Here is a 21,710-nt window from a genome sequence, read left to right on the forward strand (position 1 = left end):
GCTCTGCTGTGTATTATCAGGTAGGGTAACAGCTCGAGACACCAACATGTAACACATAACAGGTATTGTTTTTTCATTTGAAACTTTTGCTTTTATTACTTTACTGTGAGTGTAAATAGCGACACTATGTAGCATTTGTTTGGGTCTTCGTCCATCAGCACAAATGTAACTTAATTTTTGAGCCCAATCAACTTTGTATGAGGCCAAGACCGGTGAGCAATATTATAAAAGGTATATAACAGGTTTCATGTCGGATGTCCATCATATCCATGTTGGTTCGTTCCTCTTGACAGATGCAGTTTCTGTTTGTTTTCCATTGGTTGGTTAAAATATGACTTTTCTAATATTATATGATTTTCTTTTAACTTTTTCTAATTCACGTGCAACTTGACTCGCTTGTGACTATGCTTCCCGAAAGCTCTATTTGTTTTATTTCTCTTAAAAAAACAAATGGAGCCCAGGACTTTCTAAATCTGTCAGTCCTCCATCTGGGCACATTAAATCTGCGTCTTGATGGACGCAGTTTAAATTCAGGTGCTAAGGGAAGGCTTGGGTCAGACAGGACAACACTTGCTTTGTTCGGGCCCTGGTTTTGTACAAGATGGTAATGTCCGTGAGTGGTAGTACAGTAAGTAAGTCAGACGTTCTACTGTGTTTTCCAGCGCTCAGAGGAATCGCCATAACTTCCTGAAGAGTCAGTGCACAGGTGACACCAGCACAGTTACTATGAGCCACCTTCTAACAAGTGAAGAGGGAAATGAGGTACTTTGACTAGAGCCAGGCAATTTCTTCACTGTACGTGATTATAGATGAGCACAGTATCCGTACCACTGATGTTTTCTCTTTAACTGTAGGTACCAAACACAACAGAAGAGGATATTTATGTCAACGCCAATGAACTGCGACAGGCAGATGACTCCCACCCTCCAAATATATCTGAGCCAAACAGCACCAACGCACCAATCTCTGGACCAAACCATGCAGGAGCCAGTAAAGGTTCAGAGAAGAAGAATGAGGAAGGCAACGATGTGATCTACTCCAGAGTGACTTGTAAGACCAGGAGCAAGAAGAAGACGGGAGAAGACTGTGCGGACATGCATCTACCTGATACCTCCTATCTGGAGGAGGAGAGGTGCACAATCGGAGGTATGGGCAGAGGTTACGTCAACAATGCACTGGAGATAGGAAGTCTATATGACAACGCGGAGCCCCGAACTGTGGAGAGGGACGTGGAGTGTGAATACGCCCAGGTTCAATTTAAAGACAAGAGTGAGATGAACAAGTAGATCACAGTTCTATATTATTATTTATAAGTTTTATGTTTTCTTGTTTGTCAGCTATGAGAGAAATTTAAAACCACAAAATGATGTTCCTTTGTTTGTAAGTGTTTTTTTAAAGATCGTAGCAATCCTCCCCGTACAGGATTAGTTAAAACAGCAGTTATAAAATGATGATATTTATATATGTTTGTTTTTTAAACACTCTGGTTTGGATGGATACTCTCCATCCGCCGATAAGCAAGTGCAGGTATCAGTATCAGGAAGGAAAATATCTCTAAACGTACTCCTTTCAACTGTGACAAAGGCGTCACAGATCCACTCCTTCCATTCTCAATTTTTCAAAATAAAAGCATATGTGGCGGGTGGAGCGCATAACTGGAATGCATATTTGCAGCTTATATAGTGGACATACAGTACAGATAACAACAAAAAGAAACAACAAAAAAAAGTTATTATGATATTTATAGAGGTGATATAGGGGTGTGTGTGTGTGTGTGTGTGTGAGTTTGTGCGTGTGCGTGTGTGTGTGTGCGTGTCTGTGTGTGAGTGAGTGTGCATGCATTTCGCATTTTGATGTTTATTCGTCACGCCCCGGTGTGTAAAGGCCTGTATGCGTAATTATATAGAAAAGGCTACTGTGTATGTTTATTTTTTACTCATATGATAATGTTTGGCATGGGTAACTTGAAAAAAAACAAACATGTTCTTTTATTTATTTGGGAGTGTGACATATTTGGTTTATTGTATTATTCTTTTTACATTTTTACTTTCTGTTCAGACGTAAATGGCTTTAGATATACATAAAAAGAAACTGATGTGTTATGTCTCTTCATGTCTAGAGTTGTCTTGTGTTTATTTTGTCAAACCGGGACATTTCCGTCAAGCTCCAATTTTGTATCAATATGTCTTTTTAATGTATCTTGCTGCAAAACGAGCAGAGGAGAGTTTAGCAGTAGTAGTCTAGTAAACCACAGCCAAGAGCCTCTCTTTCAGGCTTTCTCACCGTTCGGGCTGACTGCTTTAAATGACCTCAGCAAGTTTCCTGTTTGACACTGAATAGAACCGAGGGGGTGTAGATGGGATTAGGTGGTGGTAAAAAGGTGGACTTAAGAACAGCAACACATCGGTGGGCCGTCACAGACACATTCATGCAGCAGCTCATCTGGCAAAGGTAAGCCCTCTTGTCCATATCACTCAAAGGGTATTTGGATTTTTCAAATTCACAAAAGTCATTTCAATTGAATTACTTTGAGATTTAATGTTATAAAAATAATATTCTGTGGTTGGTATTAACATAAAGTTAAGCAAACCTTTTTTTTTACGTGATTCGCGGTGATATAGTGACCGACTTAATGACTGGTGTTTGACTCAAATATAATAAACATCTGCTCAGTATGCTACTTTCAACAGTGTCACATTGTAAAATAGAATAATAATAATGTGCAGATACGAAACCACCCAAAATCATCCGATTGTTGTAACATCGTTGCAGCTGCTTTATTTGGACATCAAGAGGTCAAAAGGTGACTTAGTGGATGGTGTACAGCGACTGCTTTCTTCATGGGGACTGCTCATCTGCTTCGACTGCTAAGCTTGATCACTGGTAATAAAGTTTTATTTATTTGAATCTCTATTTCTAACGCTGAGTAACAGTTTAAACAAAGGTGACACCGTGTGCTAATATTTCAAAAATTAGTGGCATCATGAAGGAAGTATACCTTATTCCTGGCCGAGAACGGGAAAAAAGTAAAAAGCAGCATCAAACCTGCATAATTCTTAAAAATAACAAATCAATATAGCAATTACTGACTCCCTTCATTATAGAGTGTTGCATTGATGAGGGTTTTTGTAGGCCTGGCTGACCCAGAAGTTAGCAACGTCCTGGTTTACTCAACAAAAAGCAAATGGGATATTTCCATAAGTTTATGATAGTCACACATTTTATTTTTTATTTGCAAGATCATCTTCACAAATGAACACCACGTTTGTGGTATGGTATGGCTTCAATATGGTTACAGCAGTATTTTCACTTTGTTTCTGAGAAGTTGTGTCACTCTGGTATGGTTAACATCTCTAAATACTGCAGCGGTCATCGTGTCATCGCTTGTGTCACGTATTTTGTTTTCTCATTCGTCTCCAAAAGTAGCAAAACAGAAACAGAATAACCACAACTAACGTCTGCCGTATGGACTGCCGCTCTCCCCCTTCCTTCGTTCTCCTTCTCTCACCTCACAAAGGCGTTTCAATGCTTCGACAGGCGAGAAGCTGGAGCATCACTGTACCCACAAAAATGACTGCAGTGGAGGGGAGCTGTGTTGTGGTGCCATGTCAGACACAACCTCATTCTCGAGTCACCTGGTACCAGTACCATAACAGATATTATCCTGTGGTGTATGATGGGCAGCAGCCAACTACAGTGGAAGAGCAGTTCAGAGGACGCACCTCAGTACTGGGCAATGCTACAGAGGGCAACTGCACCCTGGTGATTAGTAACATGAAGATAGCAGACAACAACCTCCGGATTTATGTTTGGATCAACCCAGACTCTAAAACATCTCAGAAGTTCTATCATCAGACTGTAACCATCGTTGTTGGTAAGTATCTGTAAACTTCAAATTTGAGTTTGCAGGCACATTCATTAATATACTTTACCATGAGTACAAAAAAAATACATTTTAAAAAGTATTAGGCCATCCCATTAAACTCTTAAAGATGCATTACAGCGTCCAGGAAACACCACCACACCAGAGCCACAACTTCGTCCATACTTGAACATATTCTTCCACATTATTAAGTTATTGACTTCACCACAAAGATACACAGTACCGTATTTTTCGGATTATAAGTCGCTCCGGAGTATAAGTCTCACCGGCCGAAAATGCAGAATAAAGAAGGAAAAAACATATATAAGTCGCACTAGAGTATAAGTCGCATTTTTGGGGGAAATTTATTTGATAAAATCCAACACCAAGAAACGACATTTCATCTTGAAAGGCAATTTAAAATAAAAATACAATAGAGAACAACAGGCTGAATAAGTGTTTACGTTATATGACGCGTAAACAACGAGCTGAGAACGTGCCTGGTATGTTAACGTAACATGTTACGGTAAGAGTCATTCACAGAACTATAACATATAGAACATGCTCTACGTTTACCAAACAACCTGTCACTCCTAATCACTAAATACACTGAACTCTTCTTCCTCGGTGTCACTTCGGAACAACTCCGCCAACTCATGTCGGTCAGGTACGGAAGTAGCAGGTAGCATCTTTTTTTTCCACAACGCACTTCTGCCATGTCCCGCCCCCGCCGAATTTTGATTGGTTGACGTGTGTGTGTGACGATTGCTGATATACGCCTAGTCTCTTACGTGACTCAGATAAATAACAGCCAGGGCTATTATTTGATATTTTACGGTAATGTGTTAATAATTTCACATATAAGTCGCTCCAGAGTATAAGTCGCACCCGTCATATAACGTACACTATAAAAAAAACTGCGACTTATAAGCTAAAAAATACTATTATTGATCCTAAACATGACACCCTGTATCCGCACCTACACAAGCTGCAGTCAATGTAAAGTAAAGGGAAGACCGTATCATCCCTAAAAATCATATTCTGCTATGACATTTTTCTAACATAGTAATCTCATTTACACAGTTGTGAATCTAGAAATAAAAGTTTTTATGTTTAATTTGATTATGTCTTTTCCATTTACACTTTGTTTTGACTTCCAGAGAGAAAAACTCCTGTTGTCTCCATTCAGAAGCAAATAGTAGATGGGGAGATTCTCCAGGCTAACTGCAGCGTAAAATACTCCTGCCCTTTCTCACCTCCAGCCCTGCACTGGAATATAAGTCCATTTCTAAAAAACGCCACTTCAGTGACTTTGAACGAGGACGTACAGGGCCAATGGTTGTACACAAAGACACTTCATGGACCAGCAACGTATAAAATGCATAACAGCACAATGTGGTGCTCTGCAAAGTTCAGAACGTTCACCACAGAAAGTCAGCAAATAACACTCAACATTTTATGTAAGTGATGCAGTTTGCCGGTTCAAAATACAGTAAGTAACATAACTACATCAACTTGCCAGGTCTTTCTAAATTAAATGTATGTTGTGATTTTATATACCCACAGATGAACCTGTGACTGTGACCCTTAAACCGGGAAAGGAACCGGTAATTGAGGGTGGAAGCATCACCATGGAGTGTGCCGCTAACTGTAACCCGCAACCACACACGTACACATGGCTCCAAAGACAGAAGGGTCACAACAACGAAATCACTTCAACTGAGAGAAAAAGGCTCTTCAACAACATCACCCGAGACACTTCTCTGTCCTGCATCGCTTACAATGACATTGGCACAGGGAAGTCTGACTGGTTGGATCTGGATGTTCATTGTAAAGCATTTTACAATCTATTTCCCCTATTGCACCAGAATTTACTGATTATAATCTTCATTTATTTAGGAATACAATGCTAAACATTAACACCAGGGAGTTGCTCTGCCGGTTACTGAACGGCACCACCAGAGAAATGTAATACTTAACAAGTAGTGGCCTGTCTGTCATCACAAAGGCATGGTCTGCAGCAGTCAGGTCTAGATGGTAACCAAATATTTAGGAAAGTCCCGCAAGATAGTTAAAGTTAGGCATTGAACTCGAATGGTTAGGGTTAGATTGTTAAGTTTAGGCATCTAAACTGGACGCTTCACTTAGTATAGGTGGTTGTGAAGAGAGTCTTGTGAGAGCTTTTTCAAGTTTTCCCAAATCTAGGGTCAGCATCTACTTTAGACATGATCCTCTGCAGCCAAACACTGTTCAAAACCCACATGTATTTCAAATGATTGTGGACAGGTGTCCAAAGTTACCAAATATGTCAAGCTGGAGTTTGGGGAATTGTATATTAAATTATGCATAGTGATAGATGCATCATTTTTCCTATATACCATTTTCGAATCTTTCAGTCACAGTGAAATTCGGGACATTTCTGGGGACAGCAGTAGCCAAGAACAGGTCACTGAAAACGGGGACTGTCCCCTGAAACCGGGGACTTCTGGTCACCCTATTTTATTGTCATGGCAGATAACAAGGACACATGCTGTTGCCTAGCAATGTTTTTTAGGAAGACAGATGTTTCAGCTTAATGACAATGCATCTTTGACTTTTAAAACTCATAGTCTACAGTAAACCCATGATGCCAGAGAGGTTTGGCTACCTGTTGAATAACATTTCGCTCCGTTTTAGATGCTCCAATAATCTTACCCGGGTCCTCCTGCCACCTGACAGGGGAAGTTCTGAAGTGCGTCTGCCAGGCTGAGGCGTCCCCCAAAGCCTCCATATGCTGGACCATTGATGGAAACGACACTCTCCCATCCTCTTTCAGCACTGTTTCCACAATTAAGAAAAATGTGGTCTCTGGGGAAATACATGGCTCAGCTCAAAGACAGTCTAACATATCTTGCACAGCTACAAACTCCCTGGGTAGTGACACCAAACAGCTGTCTGTACACTTGTCAAAGACATGTAAGTTACTGTTTTCCCAAATTACACCCAAAAGCAGATCAAGAGTTTTTTTTTGTGTGTGTTACATTTACTAATCAAGCTATTTTCCTTTTACAGCCTCAGTGTATATATGGTCAGCTTTAATGGTCCTGGGAATTGGTTTGCTGTTTGGATGTGCAATCTTTCTTTACAGAAAATGCTCTAGAGACAGGTTGGTAAACCTCACTCTTTGTCATACATGACTGCACTACTACGATTCATCTTTTTTACTGTTAGTATATTAACCACAGAACACCACTGGGCTAACATGAAACAGGAACGTAGTGTTTGCGTCAAATCATTTCCAATTTCAAATCACAATTCTGCATCTTTTTTTAAAGGCCCCACAGAGACAATGTCCAACGAGAAGAACCATCCTGCAGTCTTCAAAGGTAAATGAAGCGGTTAAACTGTTCTCACGATATACTCACGGTATTGAGTATGTAGTGAGGAAAATCTCTTATGTATGTATGAGTTGCCTATTCTCTCCTCTATGATCGCAAACACAGTTTTTGTCAACATTGACGGTCATGTACTGATGTGCAGAAGATGAAATAATATAGAGATATCTAGAACATCTAACTGTTAATTTCCCCAAGCCCCTCTCTTTCTCTCTCTTTCTCCCTCTCCCTTGTTATTAGAGCACAACATGAAGACACACAATCAGTCACATGCCGACGGAGTAACCCTGAGGTGGACAGACTTTCCTGCGTGTATCACAATGGTTATTTGGAAGAAATTGACCAGACCAAGCAGAGCTCAACAGCACCAGAATAACACAACAGCCCCCAAAAGAGAAGACAAAAAGAGGTGAAGTGATGGTATGATGCGGTGGTTCACAAAAAGATCGTCACTTATATTAAGCATAAAACGTGAAAATATACATGGATCCAATTGAGAGCTGGCATAGACATGGACACATAGAACCAAATTCCTCAAAACAAATCTGATTGTAGCTGGTGCCATTGTTTGTTTTGTCTTTCCACATTCAGCGTCACTTTAAGGTCACACGTTTAACTCTTTTTGCTCAACCAGCACTGGCGAAAGCTGAAAAAGCACACTACCCCCCCCCCCCCCCACACACACACACACACACACACACACACACACACACGCGTGGCCCAATTGTTGAAGAACGCGTGCTAAAGTGCCCTCTAGCATGGCATGGCAGCCAAAGCGCGTGCTTAAGTTCCTTCTTCTGTGGCGAGGACACGCTGTAGGTGCCCTTTTTTTTCCTTCTCCCCCTGCCCTTCAAAAAGTCTGTGCAGGCCCCTGTCAACCACTCAGGGATACATATTTAGATATTATAGAGTTGGGATTACTATGGAGGAATGAACCTGCCAAAGAAACCACAGAAATAAATACATAAATGACTCGATAAATAAATAAATATGCTATTAAATGTACCATAAATAATATTAGAAATAAATGTACCCAATAATGAATTGATAAGATGTGACATGCATTGATATTCCTGTTTTAATTAGCTTCTTTATTTATCTTCCTTCGTTTTAATGCATATTTATTTAAATTCCTATTGAATTTTCCATTTTATTTGTTTATATATATGTTTGTATCAATTATTAAATGTCGTTATTTATTTTTGCATTCATAGGCTCTAACGCCTCGGTTCTGTAGTGATCTCCTGACATGTTAGGGAGACGAGGCAGTGATGAGGACAGCCCTGTGTATCAGCACATGGGCCAAAGATTGGTCCCATGACACACGCTCCCCTCATCTGCTTTATGGGAAAGAAATGTAAAAGGAAATACATAAGAAAATAATAGGAAAAAAAAAAAAAAACGAATGAATGAATTAATTTATTTATATAAAATGAATGAAAGATTGTTCATTCATTCATCTTCAACCGCTTATCCCAGGGTCAGGGTCTGGGGTGGGGGGTGCTGGAGCCGATCCCAGCTGACATCGGGGGTGAGGCGGGGTCCACCCTGGACAGGACGCCAGTCTATCACAGAGCACATAGAGACGAACAGAGATAGACAACCATTCACATCTAAGGGCAATTTTAGATTCATCAATGAACCGAACACATGCACGTCTTTGGACTGTGGGAGGAAACCGGAGAACCCGGAGAAAACCCACGCAGACACGGGGAGAACATGCAAACTCCTAAAGATTTATTTTTTAAATAATGCAAATGAAATATAAATCAATAAAATGGTGAAAAGTAAGTAAAAAATGGAAATGAATACAAATGTTCTCATTTTTTTATGTTGGCAGGTTCAGTCCTCCAGAGCTTGCAGCATGAATCCGTCATAGGCTCCTTACAGAACTATCCACACTTTTATACAGTTTCGTCTTTAGACTCGATCACTCGTCTAGATATTCAGATTTGAACGTCCTTTGACTTGCAAAAAAAAGTACGTACGTGTTAGTGCCTGTGACAGTTTTATTTCCTGTTGTTGTAGTGATAACTGATGATAATGTAAACAGGGTGACAGGAAGGAAACCATTATTCAAGTTGTTCCCAAGCAACAAAAAACAGGTCTTTGTTGTATGAGACTACACAGGCAGCTAGTCTACGCTCTTCAGAAAAGGATGTATAACTTGAGCGTCTATGCGGAGAGATAATTTCTTTATCTGAAATGATGACTTACTCTCTGGGCTTGTGGTGTAGGCGTAACTTTGAATAAATGCAGGCTCGTGGCTTCATGAAATCCAAACCTAATTATCATGTCAGAGTTTATTCCTGCAGAGATCTAATGTCAACACGAGCTTCGGTTTTGCATTATTAGTTAATATTAACCAATAGTTGTCTGCTCATGACTGAGTATAGAATAGTTAGAGCGGTGTGTCACACTGGGGTTATATATGTATCCGGCTTATACCTCTTTATATCAGCTCATCTTTGAACTCATAAGTTACAAACTGGTTTAAAGGCACAGCAAGGAAAACAACACAGAGCTTTAGCTGTTTCTTTAAAAGGCTTAAGACTGTTCAAAACCTCTACTTGCAGGTAAGTAAATATGTCTATTCATCTAATCAAACATTGTAGATCCTTCTTGTTATTGAAATTCCACATCTGGCGTCTGGAATCTGACCTTGAGAGCTGAAGTATGTTCTGTGATCAGAGTCATGAAAAAAACATCCTCCTACAGTAACAGACTTAATTCATTCTCGCTCGCAAACACGAGGCACTAACAAAGACATAAAGATTCGTACATACATTGAAAATCTGCTGATGTAAAGGAAACTAACTGTACAAAAGTGATAATTTAGTGGACGTCTAGTGACTATTACGGGCAGTATTGTCAGATAATACTTCTCTATCAAACTGGTATTGATGGCAAATTTTGTTTTTGCTGGTGGGTCTGGTTTCCATTTACCTGACTGCGCCCACAAGCTGTGTTCATTGCGTCTCAGAAATAAGCTCAATGTTTCTTATTTGGACCACATCATGCACACAGACTTCACTGATCTATTTTCAGTTGTGTAAAAATAGAAAAGCGTCTGTATTTTTAACCACCTTGGTGTTTGTTTACTTCCTTTGGTTTAGAGTCATAATGGAGCCAATGGTGAAGAGTGAGATCCTTCTCTCCGTTTACATCATCTCCTTCATCATTGGCCTGCCAACCAACCTCCTGGCTCTCTACGCCTTCAGTTTCAAGATCCGCTCCCGGCCACTTCCTACAGACATCTTGCTCCTCAATCTGACCGTCTCTGACCTGCTCTTTTTGTCCATCCTTCCCCTCAAGATGCACGAGGCAGCATCCGACATGAAATGGAATTTGCCCAGCTACCTCTGCTCCATCACCAACTTCACCTTCTTCTCCACAATCTACACCAGCTCCCTGCTGCTGATGGCGGTCAGTGTGGTTCGCTACATTGCGGTAGCTTTCCCCATCACCTATCATCAGCTGCTCAAACCTAGGTACGCAATAGTTATCAGTGCTGTTATTTGGATCATTTCAGCAGCAAACTGCAGCCTTACTTTCGTTGTCCAGCACCACCCATCCATGTCCACACAAAACTCCAGTGTCTGCTATGAGAACTTTTCTGATGAGCAGTTGGAGTTCCTCCTCCCAGTACGTTTGGAGATTTTCTTTGTGCTCTGCCTCGCACCTCTTCTGGTTTGTGTTTACTGCTACTTGCGCTGCATCTTGATCCTGTACAGCCGCCCTAGGATATCCCGGATGCAGAAGCAAAAGGCCATTGGAATGGCCTTGGGGACTCTAGCTATGTTTCTTATTTGTGTGCTGCCATTCAACATCTCTCATTTACTGGGTTACATCCAGGGCCAGAGCCCAAAATGGAGGTACTACACCTTGCTGCTTAGCACGTTCAACACCTGTATCGATCCCATCATCTTCTACTTTTCCTCCTCGGCTTTCCACTGCACTAGTCAAAAGTCAATTTTCAGGAAGCACGTACTCACTGGTTCGGGATTGCAAAAGCAGGCCACAAGCTGTGTATAATACACTTTCAATATCCAGTTCAATGTTATGTATGCATGTCTGTATATGATGGACATTATATTAGAATGTGTAACACTGTACATATTGCTAGAACAGCTCAGTTCATTTATAAAACAATGTCTAACATCCAGGTTTTGCTGGTAACTGGGTAACACAATATTTTGTTTGTATGGCTTATCAGTTTATAGAGACTGATTTCCATTCCAAACACTTGCAGAATATTTTATGACAAAACCACGAGACAATGTTTGGTGCATATGCAAAATTCCAAATTTTATTATGACAGTAAATTCTCTATTTTTGAATGGGAATTGACATCCTTTGTACCCTTGACACGTTATTCACTTTAACGTGGGCCAGCCACTCTTCTGCACTCATGCATTCTGTAGGCACACATGTAGAATATACCTAAAAACAAAACAAAACATAGGTCACCACAAAGGCCATTTCTTAAGTACACAAATACGTACAAGTACAGGTTAATTGCACAACAACAAACTATTATACAGTAGAAAAGATTGGTGTGGTTTTTTTGTTCCCTGGTGTAAATAAATGTTACTGATGCATGAGACGGATGAGACTGTACTAAGTTGTTCTAATTTCTGTTAATAAAATTTTAAGAAAATGAAAGTATTCATGTGACAGCGTTGAATCGGTGATGTTTTGCTCTGTTTTTCAAGATCTGACAGAGCTGTTGTTAGAATTTCTAATATTAACTGTTTGCAAAAACTTAGTTTGGCATCACCAGACTAATTAACAAATGCGTATCAGTTTATAAGTTAATTTTTTAATTTCCAAGGGACACTATTAAGGCCATATTATTTATAGACAGTAATCACAGTAATAAAACAATACAGACTAACAATGTAGCTCTGAGCAACACAAACAAATTGAAGCAGTGCAATGTTTGGTCTGTTTTGAAGCAGGAAAGAAATGGTGGCTATAGCTGCAGCTAAACAGTACTCTAAAATGTGTTTCTGTAAACATTTTATAGTAACAGAATCTTGATTCATATTTGTTCAGCGCTGCCTAGTTTTACAGTCATAGTTATGCTCGGTCACTTCATTCAAACATGACGCTCCTCCGTCAGTAATCTTCGTAAACTTGTTTACTATAAGCACGATAGAGGAATTACTCCTTTATTTGAACAAACCTGCAAAGAAGGTCATGAGCAGTGCCACCCAGCCTAGTATGTAGGACCAAGAGAAGCGCCAGTCACCAAAGCGTTTGCCCAGGAAGTTCACAGTCACTCCAGTGTAAATGGCCATTGCAAGCAGAACAAAGAGAGCTGGTATGGTGGACAGAGAGTGACACACATTAAAATGAATATCCGTATGAGAAAATGTCATCAGGTGGATGTGATACAGATTTCCTATGGCAGTTCTTAGGAACTGTATCTGAGATCCACATAATATGCAAATGTGCTAAATAAAAAACATAATTCATGGCAGATGTGATGAAAATTATTAGCACATTGGTTGCTTTTTTCACAACTCACTTGAAACAAAGAACATGATCCCAGCGGCAAATGAGCGGTTGAACCTCTCAAAAGCCGAGAAGTGGGCGAAGGAGAGGATTCCTGCGATGATGCCAGCAAAGCATGACATGGCAGAGAGGATCATGAAAGCACGAGTGGCATTCCAGTAGGCTGGGGAGGAGTAAAACAAGACAGAACAATACTGTAAAGACATTTTCCAAATCATCCGAAAACATGAACTAACACATTTTATTCCACATGACGTTTGCCCTTGAACTTGTGAATTGTAACAGTGCACTTCTGGACTCACACGGCAGCAATCATTAACACTGTCATGCTGTTTGAAGGCAGGGACTATGAAAACAAGAGCTATGATGTGAAATGCACATTCAACTGATAAGTTGCAGAGGGAAGTGTTTGCTAAAGAACATATCGAATATTTGCATTTTTTTATTTAATTTGAAATTCTCTATATCAGAATCTGCTACCATTTATCTGGCAGCAGTAGTTACTGTGCAAATACGATTTGTATAATGCAACTGTAACTACCTGAGTTGGTCGATTGGTGATTTAATAATAATGCACAGAATTAAATAATCATGGAGGAGAAGTTAAGGAAATTAAAATACTACTTACAGGTAAACACAATCATAATTTTAAACTCTGTGTTCTCAGTGCTTTTCTTCAGTAAGACGCCTTTACTTTGGAAATATATTTTTTATTTTTGGCCACACTTGTGTGTCTCAAAGGATGGCAATGTGAGTCTGTGAGTTGATCAGTCCAGCGCTTTGGTCCAGACTAAAATATCAGCAACTAGATGAAATGCATGGTTTTGGATCATTCCTATGAGCTCAGGTCATGTAAGTCTCTTGGACAAAATAACAAAGGGAGATGGATGTTTCAAATGCAGTTTGAATGATAATGGTAATCTGTTCAGTCACTGTGGGTGTATTGCGGAGTATAACACCAGTACGATATCAGCTGTAGGGATCTCAAGATATGACTCAGGGAAACAGCCTACATTGAACGTTTGACCTACAGAGAAAAACATTGCTGAGCACATTAAAGCATTTGAAAGGTCACTTTAATGTGTCATATTAAGATGGAGAACAGAAGAGCCTGGGAACATAGATAAGCTCTCGTTTCTTTGGGGATCCCCTGACTGTTCATGAAGCAACATCATCAAGTCAAAATCAAACTTGTCCATAAACTTTGGTTTATAACCAAATCATACCTTCAAAACAAATAACACTCCCATCAGAATCATCTGTATGGTTCAATTAGTGCTTATTTAGCTTAAGTTTAACATGCTATGTAACCATTGACATTGTGACCATGTTAACATGCTGACAATAACATTTAGCTCGCAGAGCTGTTAGCATGACTGTAGATTGTGTTGCTAGGTGAAAGATCTGAATATTTTTCTAACTACCTACACTTCTCATCCTATCAAAGTCAGCTTAAAAAAACAAGTTATTGACACAGGGAGAGAGAAGGGCATTTTTAGGTGCCAAGATGACGTTTTCCTACTTACCAATGCTGTCAGTCTGCATGTAACACTTTCCGGACATGCAGTACCTCCACAGGCCCTGATGAGCAAAGCTGCCAGACAGACGGTACTGCATCCAGTAGTCTGTGGCTGTGGAGACCACCAACAGGATGTTCCCCACAATGGCACAAAATAGGCCCCCTCCCATGAAGCTGTGCATCATGAGTGACACTATGTCAGTGGTTAAGGCTCTATGCACTGTGTAAAAAGAAAGAAAGATGGTAGTCAGTGGTGCAAGTAAACTCATTGAAAAATAAACTCAAAGACTCAACGGGGAATCACTTTAACACTGCAGCTGGAGTTTCTCGCCAGTTCAGTGCTGAACAGGGCAAGGATCTGTCTCGGCACACAGTGTCTCGTCATTTAAGACAATTTGGACTGGAAGCCCACTCTGCAGTGACCAAACCTCTCATCAGCAGAAAGAATAAAAAGGAGCATGTTGTGTGGACAGAGCAGAACTGGTCCAGCGTGCACTTCAGTGATGAGAGTAAGTTCTATTTATTTAGGTCTGATGGGAAACATTATGTTCAGCGTAGGACCGGGGAAAGACTGAACCCAAAGTGTGTGAAGAAGTCAGTTAAATTTGGAGGAGGAAGTTTCATGGTTTGGGGGATATTTTCTGCAGCAGGAGTTGGGCTTCTTGTACAGCTACATGGCAGGGTGAATGCAAATGTTTATGTGAACCTCCTTGGGCAACATGCAATACCTTCACTGCAATTGTCTCCCAATCAGCTGTAGTTTTCATGCAAGACAATGCCCTCTGTCACACTGCTAAACAGGTTAAGTGATTCCTTGAAGCTAAGAATGAGTCCAGATCTAAACCCCATACAGGATCTCCAGAAAATACTTAGCAACAAAGTAATGTCTAAGAAACCCACTACAGTTACTGAAGTGTGGAAGAGACTGAAGAAGCATGGACCAAGATCAAACCAGAGCAGTGTGAGAAACTAGTGATGTCCTGTGGGCGCAGATGTGCTGAAGTCATTCAAAGCTGTGGCCTCTACACTTCCTGTTCATTTTTTAATCCTATAGCCCGAAGAAAACATTGTTCAAATCTTCTCTTCCGACACAGTGCTGTTCCCTAATTTTGCTCACTGTTTTTTTTTCACAAAATAAAGGCTTTTGTTTAAATGTCTTGGTTATTAAAACAGCAGTGGTATACCCCAAGGGGATATTCTATAAAATTCTGAACAATAAAAAATAACAGTATTTCAGAATAAATCAAGTATTTCTCATTTGTTCTCTAATGTTGATCTCTAGTGTGTGTATTCACCTGTAAATGCATATAAATGTGTCTTAACTATGCAGTTAGTTTTAACAACAAAGCATAGAACTGGTCATAAGAGCTGCTGAGCTGGACAGAGTAATCATACCAACCACAATACAATCTGCTCATAGCAACACATGCTCCCTTGCTCTCTCTCTCTCTCTCTCTCTTTCTCTCTCTATTCGATCATGGTTTTTATAGTCTCTACTGCGGCTAAACAAGCCACGTAAAACCCAAATGAGAAAATTTGCCTAAGCACACCACCGTCAACTCACACACAACTAATAATGCTGCGAAATACAGTGATGGATGACACAAATGAAGCCTTGTATTAAATATTTAAAACGTGAAAGACAGCAGCTCACACAAAAACAAATGGGATCATTTTTGACGAATAAATCCAACCTCCTAACTCCTCTATGTAGCTGCAAAGAACGTAATTAGTCATACAATTTTTTTTAAAGTATGACAACAACAATTGATCAGCATTTCAGCTCCATCAGAGACACCATAGACGTATCTGTGTATATGAAGGAACCAGATAAATCTTGAATTTCAAGTTCACCATCTATTCTCAAGTAATGTATCATGTATTGGCTAAAACAATCCATGGGTAATACTATAACAATACAGATTTAAGACAAAACATCAAATCTAACACACATTTATATAAAATAGGCACATTGCATGTTAATGATATGAGCTAAAATCCAGAAAGTCACTATCACATGGTGAAGGCCTTTTAAGCCCACCTGTGAGATGTCCACTCATTGGTTAGAAAGCCATGATATGCAATGATATGCATTCTACTTTATTATTTTTACTGCCAATTCTGGCCATCTAAGTGACCCTGCATCATCTTACCTGAATTCCTCAGGATAAATCAACCCTCTTAAGTATCAGCCTTTCCTCAGGGAAAGAGTGAGAGAGAGTGCAAGCCGGGAGTGAGCGAAACGTCAAAGAGGAAGCCCTAGGCTGAATTCCAAAAAGTTATCCCCTCCACTTTTCTGTTGATGGAGGCAAAATTCTTTAAAACAATCAGCACAGAACAAATGCACTTGAGCTGGTGGGCAAAAAGCCACGTGACTCTTTCACACTGAACTACATGGGAGTATTTTGGGGGGTCAGGGGAGAGGGGAGGGGTGATGGATGGTGATGGGGGAGGGTCTGGGATACAAGGCCGCCTCACTACGGTCTACTTGTCTGTTGTTCTATTAGGCCTTCTGGAACTGTGGATGTGCAAAGGCTTGCAGTACTGCTGTGGTCAATGGAACATGCTGAAGCGCACACTTTCTTTCAGTGTGACCGGGGTGTGGTCATGGGGACACACGCTTATACACGCTTAGAATAGACACATGACCAAAGAGCTGCTTAGAAAAAAACATACACACGCTTTTACATGTTCACTTTGAGTATGTAATGACAATGTGGGTAGTTAAAGGCTGCCCGATACTGCATAACACAATCTAAAGTATTTACAATATTAGTATGAACGCTGCATACTATTTGGCATGCATTGACATAATTCACATGGCTTACACACTTTGTCAAAACTGTCACAGCTGCAGGTGGGTTATTCAAGGTTATTTAGTAGTATGAGCACATCTAAATGACATGTCAGATGGTTTGTGTTAATATTTAGATGAACTCTGCTCTCTGGAACACCTGAGCAATGATTCCATCTTTTGTAATTTCAGGCCCAATTGTTCTACATAAAGGATTTTTGTAAGTAATTTGATTCATTCGACAGTAAAATTATGCAACCTGCATGAAACAGAAGTATTGTGAAAGACAAAAACACAAGGTGAAAGTCTTCTTTCAATCGTGTATCCAGGTCGGGAAAACAAATCAATGTTCTTTCAATATTGTGAAGTCTTTAAACTGCACTTATTGGTTATTTTATGTTTAATTTGCATTAACACGTGTGCATTAACACTAGCAGTATCATAGTATCGGTATGTGCTGAGTATTTCTACAACCCACGTCCTGTGGTCCTTTCAGCTTCCTCATTTAACAGCACAGCTGAGCTCAGATGTGGTTGATATGACACCTTTATGTTGTCTGTTCTGGTACAACTATCTACACTTGCCTGTATTATTTTAGGATATTAGTTGCTTGTTTAACCCAGACTGTGTAGTGTGGAGAATACTCCTCTCTAAATTGAAATAGCACTTCCACCAAAGTCAGGATGTTCCAGGTTATTTAAAAAATTGACCTTGAATGTGCAGTGGTGTCCAGATGACATTGGCCTCACAGTTCATGACCTCACTTACCACAAACATGTTTATGACAAGATCACAGGGTATCTAAACAAGAGAGAAAGAAAGAAAGAAAGAAACAGACGGACACTATGGCGTGTGAATCAGAAATTCAAAATGCCCTTTAAATGGAAATTATGACCTTTACTGACCTCTATCAGCAACTAGTAGTTAGTGCAACAACTTTTAAAGTTATGGAGACGTGGGGGGATGTAAGTCTGTTAACTGATATGTTGGTTGGTGCATGAGTGGGAAATTTTCTGACAGAATTTTCCGTGAGATTCTTAAAACAATTAAATGGGATTATGGACCCAGATTTGTTCATCTTACATCCCATACAACACTGCCAAAAGATTAAAGCACACATGATAGAGCTACACTCCAGAACAATGGTTGCCTCTGAATTTGGACAATAGCTTAATAATCATTCGTATGATAGTTTGCCAAGTATGTTATACTGTATATAACACCACGAGATACCTTCTATTGTGACTGTTGCTATAGAGATAAAAATGTACCTGACTGATGCATGCTGAATTGTCTTGTGAATTACAATAATTCAGTCTGTATTTGAATGTGGAAACAGGAAAAGAGCATTACATAAGATCTTCATTTAGGGAGTACAGACACTTTGCACTCTGGGCCCTTCCCAGGGCGTTGAATGATGTGCAGTGTAGGATGTTCTCAGAAAGTGAATATGATGATGATTAGGGCACTTCCTATTGCTCCACAGCTGGCCATCAATGACAGATGTTAAGAACGCATTTGCACTTATATGTAGCACTCTAAAATTTGGCTTATTTGAAGCTCACTTACTTAATACTAGTTCTTCTTGATGTACCCTAATTGTTGAATGCACTTACTGGAAGTTGCTTTGGACGTCAGCTAAATGAAATGTAATGTAATGATGCATTTGCACTAAACTGAACCACTGTGTTGTCCAGAGAGATGTAAAGATGGCAGAAATTATATGAAATTAAAGAGAGAAGAAGATCCCTTCCTTCCTCATTTCATCAGAACAAGTGCTCTTTCTTCCTCAAAGTGTAGGTTGAACACTGTTTACAAAATGACAGCATCAGGAAACAAAGACTTTTTAACAACCAGTTGTTGTCAGAAGGCTTAATTCCTGTAATTAATTCACCAAAAGACCAATCAGTCTGGGAGTAACAGGAGGTTTTTACAGCCCTGTGCTTTTAATTGTGATAGTGTGGCTTCCCTGCATTTGGAGTGAGTCTTAACCAAGATGTGACTATAAACATATTTAGTTATGGTGGTAAGCTAATATTAGTATGAGTAGTTGTTGATGAAATTAAAGATAAATTACACAGAAATTAGAGATACAGGCAGACAAAAGTGGTGAGTGCAGCATTGTCAACTAACAGCTGTTCAAAATCATATTGTGATGTTAGGATGTGATGCTTTTAGCACTGCACAACAGCACCATCTGCTGCATACATGCATAAAAACATCAGCTCACCATGATGAAAATATTTGAACGTGTGAGTGAGTGAGTGAGTGAGTGAGTGAGGGAGGGAGGGAGGGAGGGAGGAAGGGATGGATGGATGGATTGATTCTTTTAATGACCACAGCCAGACTGGTGGTATTTGTTATCGGTACAGCTTGGTACAGGTTCCAACATCACATTAAATATTAAACATATCACATAGACATACATACAGACAGACACATTACATAATTCCTCACAACAGAAGATGCATCGGGGTAATACATGGGTTGTAGCTCCTGGTCAGGTTGCACACTGAGCAGAGCAGCGTGCGACCTGACCTTACAGCCTGCTACCTTCACATGATACTCCGCTTAGGCAACAAACATTAATGTTGAGAGGAGGAGTCACTTACCACTACTTCATCCCCCAAAGGAGAGGGAGGGAGGGAGGGAGTATGTGATCTTGTGGGTAAACCTGACAGCACCTCCCTCTGTGGGCTCCTCACTGACTGGCATAACTGGTTTAGTTGCTGCTCCTGTACAAAATACTTCTGCACAAGAAAACATCAAAAAGTAAAGGATCATCATAATGTATGCAAAATGAAAATCATTTCCAAAAGGATTTCAAGCACTTTCTGGTTCTGGAAAAGAAAAGAGCACTTCAGCTCAACTTGTGAACTGTGGATGTGTGCTGATGCAGATAAAGTCGTAGTAGTGTGAACACAGATGCCAAAGAACAAGGGGTGATGCAGCGGGACCCTGTCACGTCAGGTACCTGGCTGCGCAGAGCAACTATCCACTTGTCACCAACCACCACATCACTATAAACTCCAAGGACACTGATCGAATCACAGGCAAATGAAAGCGAATGATGGCATACAATGGTGAGACACACGGTATGAGGATTATGATAAGCCCAACAGCATATGTCTGCAGGAAACAAAACCGATTTGACATCCTTACAAATGCTTCAGCACATTATCCACCCACTCATGCCCAGGCCTGAATCCATACACAGCAGCAGATCACTGTCACAAAGTATTCTGAACACAGCAAAGCTTGAAAATAGTAAACATTACCAAGAAACTTTTGGCAGAAAAAACTATTTGACCGACAAGGAAAGTGGGAAAACCCACAGTCACCATCTGTGTCTCCAAGTGCAACATAAACATAATAAAGGCGCAGGATTATTTTTGTATTGTACTTGAAGTGTATACATGTTTTCTATATTCTTCACATTTAGTTTTATTTGTCATTTAATACCATGATTTCAAAAAATAAGATTACGCTGGCAGATATTCCCCACCATTTAACGCGTGTCAGGGATTGAATTAAAGATGAATCACGAGATTACCTTAATAAATGTGGATACAAATCATCAGTCATGCTTATTGGATTATCAACTTTTATCCCTATCAGTGTCTTTAAACCATGCAAAGTATACAGGGTGTAGTCTATCAGAAATTGGATATGAAGAGTTCTTTTCCAAAACGAGATAAAAGCCAAATTAAAATAAATGAGTTTGAGTCACTTTGCTGTATACAGAACCTTTTCACTGCTTTGTCAATGTTTCTGCCAAATCTCTATATTTCCTTGTTTAAAACGATCTCAAGATGCAGTTCCTTTCCAAACCGTGACCAGGGCCAAACCTCTTTTTAGCCTAAATGCGATACGTCCTCTCGACCAATCAGAATTCAGTGACCGTTCTATGCGATCCAACATGGCGGCGCTCTGAAGCGGGAGAGTTTTTGGTTTCGTCCGTCTGTTCGACATGTTCAGACTGAGCCATAAAAAACATTTTGACAAGATACACTGAATATTAACCAAATGTGTGGGTCTGGGTAAAAAATTTAATTTTCCCTGAAAAACTATTAAAATGGATTTATAGCGTTTTGGAAAAGCGCTCCTCATAATTTAGTATGGTGTCCTAATTTGAATGTCTTTATCGTAGCATTCATGTAGATGTACATGCTGGGATTTAAGCCCACATGGATTGTGATCAAAATGCCCCAAACTCCAAATATCACAGACATGTCTGCAGCGTAACAAATACAAATAAGTCCTTGTTCTTGTGTTGGACCATGTAAGTAACATGGACTGTCAATTTTACTTGTTTTTATTTTTTACATTTTATAGAGCTGATCAAAAAAAAGCTAAATTACAGCCCTTAAATACTATTAACCTAAAGATAATTACATTGATCAGTATGTTGATCATAAAGCAAAAATAAATGATTTTTTGTGCAAATGGGACTAATGTTCAAATAATATAGCGATGGACCTGGAGAAAAGCATATTTGTGGAAATATTCATAACTAATAAAGTAATAGCGAATAGGTAGAAGACAGTGAACTTGATATTTAGCCAAATAAATGTACAGGCATGGCTTATACTTTGATTTATTACAAATAAATAAAGATACAAAATGATGGAGATTAAATAT

At 39.7% G+C, this 21,710-nt stretch overlaps 3 protein-coding genes across 3 annotated transcripts; 2 read left to right on the forward strand and 1 right to left on the reverse strand.

Moving 5' to 3' along the window:
* Positions 1–3,570: 3,570 nt before the first annotated feature.
* LOC310950114 (myelin-associated glycoprotein-like) lies at positions 3,571–7,235 on the forward strand (the record flags this gene model as incomplete). Its single annotated transcript, XM_083917776.1, has 5 exons — positions 3,571–3,874; positions 5,023–5,295; positions 5,429–5,692; positions 6,539–6,817; positions 7,177–7,235. The coding sequence occupies 5 exons, from the start codon at positions 3,571–3,573 to the stop codon at positions 7,233–7,235; spliced, it is 1,179 nt and encodes a 392-aa protein (XP_083773902.1).
* A 3,112-nt stretch (positions 7,236–10,347) lies between these two features.
* On the forward strand, positions 10,348–11,271 carry LOC310950115 (free fatty acid receptor 2-like; the record flags this gene model as incomplete). Its single annotated transcript, XM_083917777.1, has 1 exon — positions 10,348–11,271. Exon 1 carries the CDS (start codon positions 10,360–10,362, stop codon positions 11,269–11,271), a length of 912 nt encoding a protein of 303 aa, XP_083773903.1. The 5' UTR covers positions 10,348–10,359.
* Positions 11,272–11,617: 346 nt separating this feature from the next.
* Positions 11,618–14,463, reverse strand: lim2.5 (lens intrinsic membrane protein 2.5; the record flags this gene model as incomplete). Its single annotated transcript, XM_083917584.1, has 4 exons — positions 14,283–14,463; positions 12,770–12,919; positions 12,425–12,559; positions 11,618–11,679 (listed from the first exon to the last, which is right to left on the reverse strand). The coding sequence occupies exons 1-4, from the start codon at positions 14,458–14,460 to the stop codon at positions 11,618–11,620; spliced, it is 525 nt and encodes a 174-aa protein (XP_083773710.1). The 5' UTR covers positions 14,461–14,463.
* Between the last annotated feature and the right edge of the window lie 7,247 nt (positions 14,464–21,710).

The sequence above is a fragment of the Echiichthys vipera genome, assembly GCF_963691815.1.
Source record: "Echiichthys vipera genome assembly, chromosome: 8".
NCBI lineage: Eukaryota > Metazoa > Chordata > Actinopteri > Perciformes > Trachinidae > Echiichthys > Echiichthys vipera.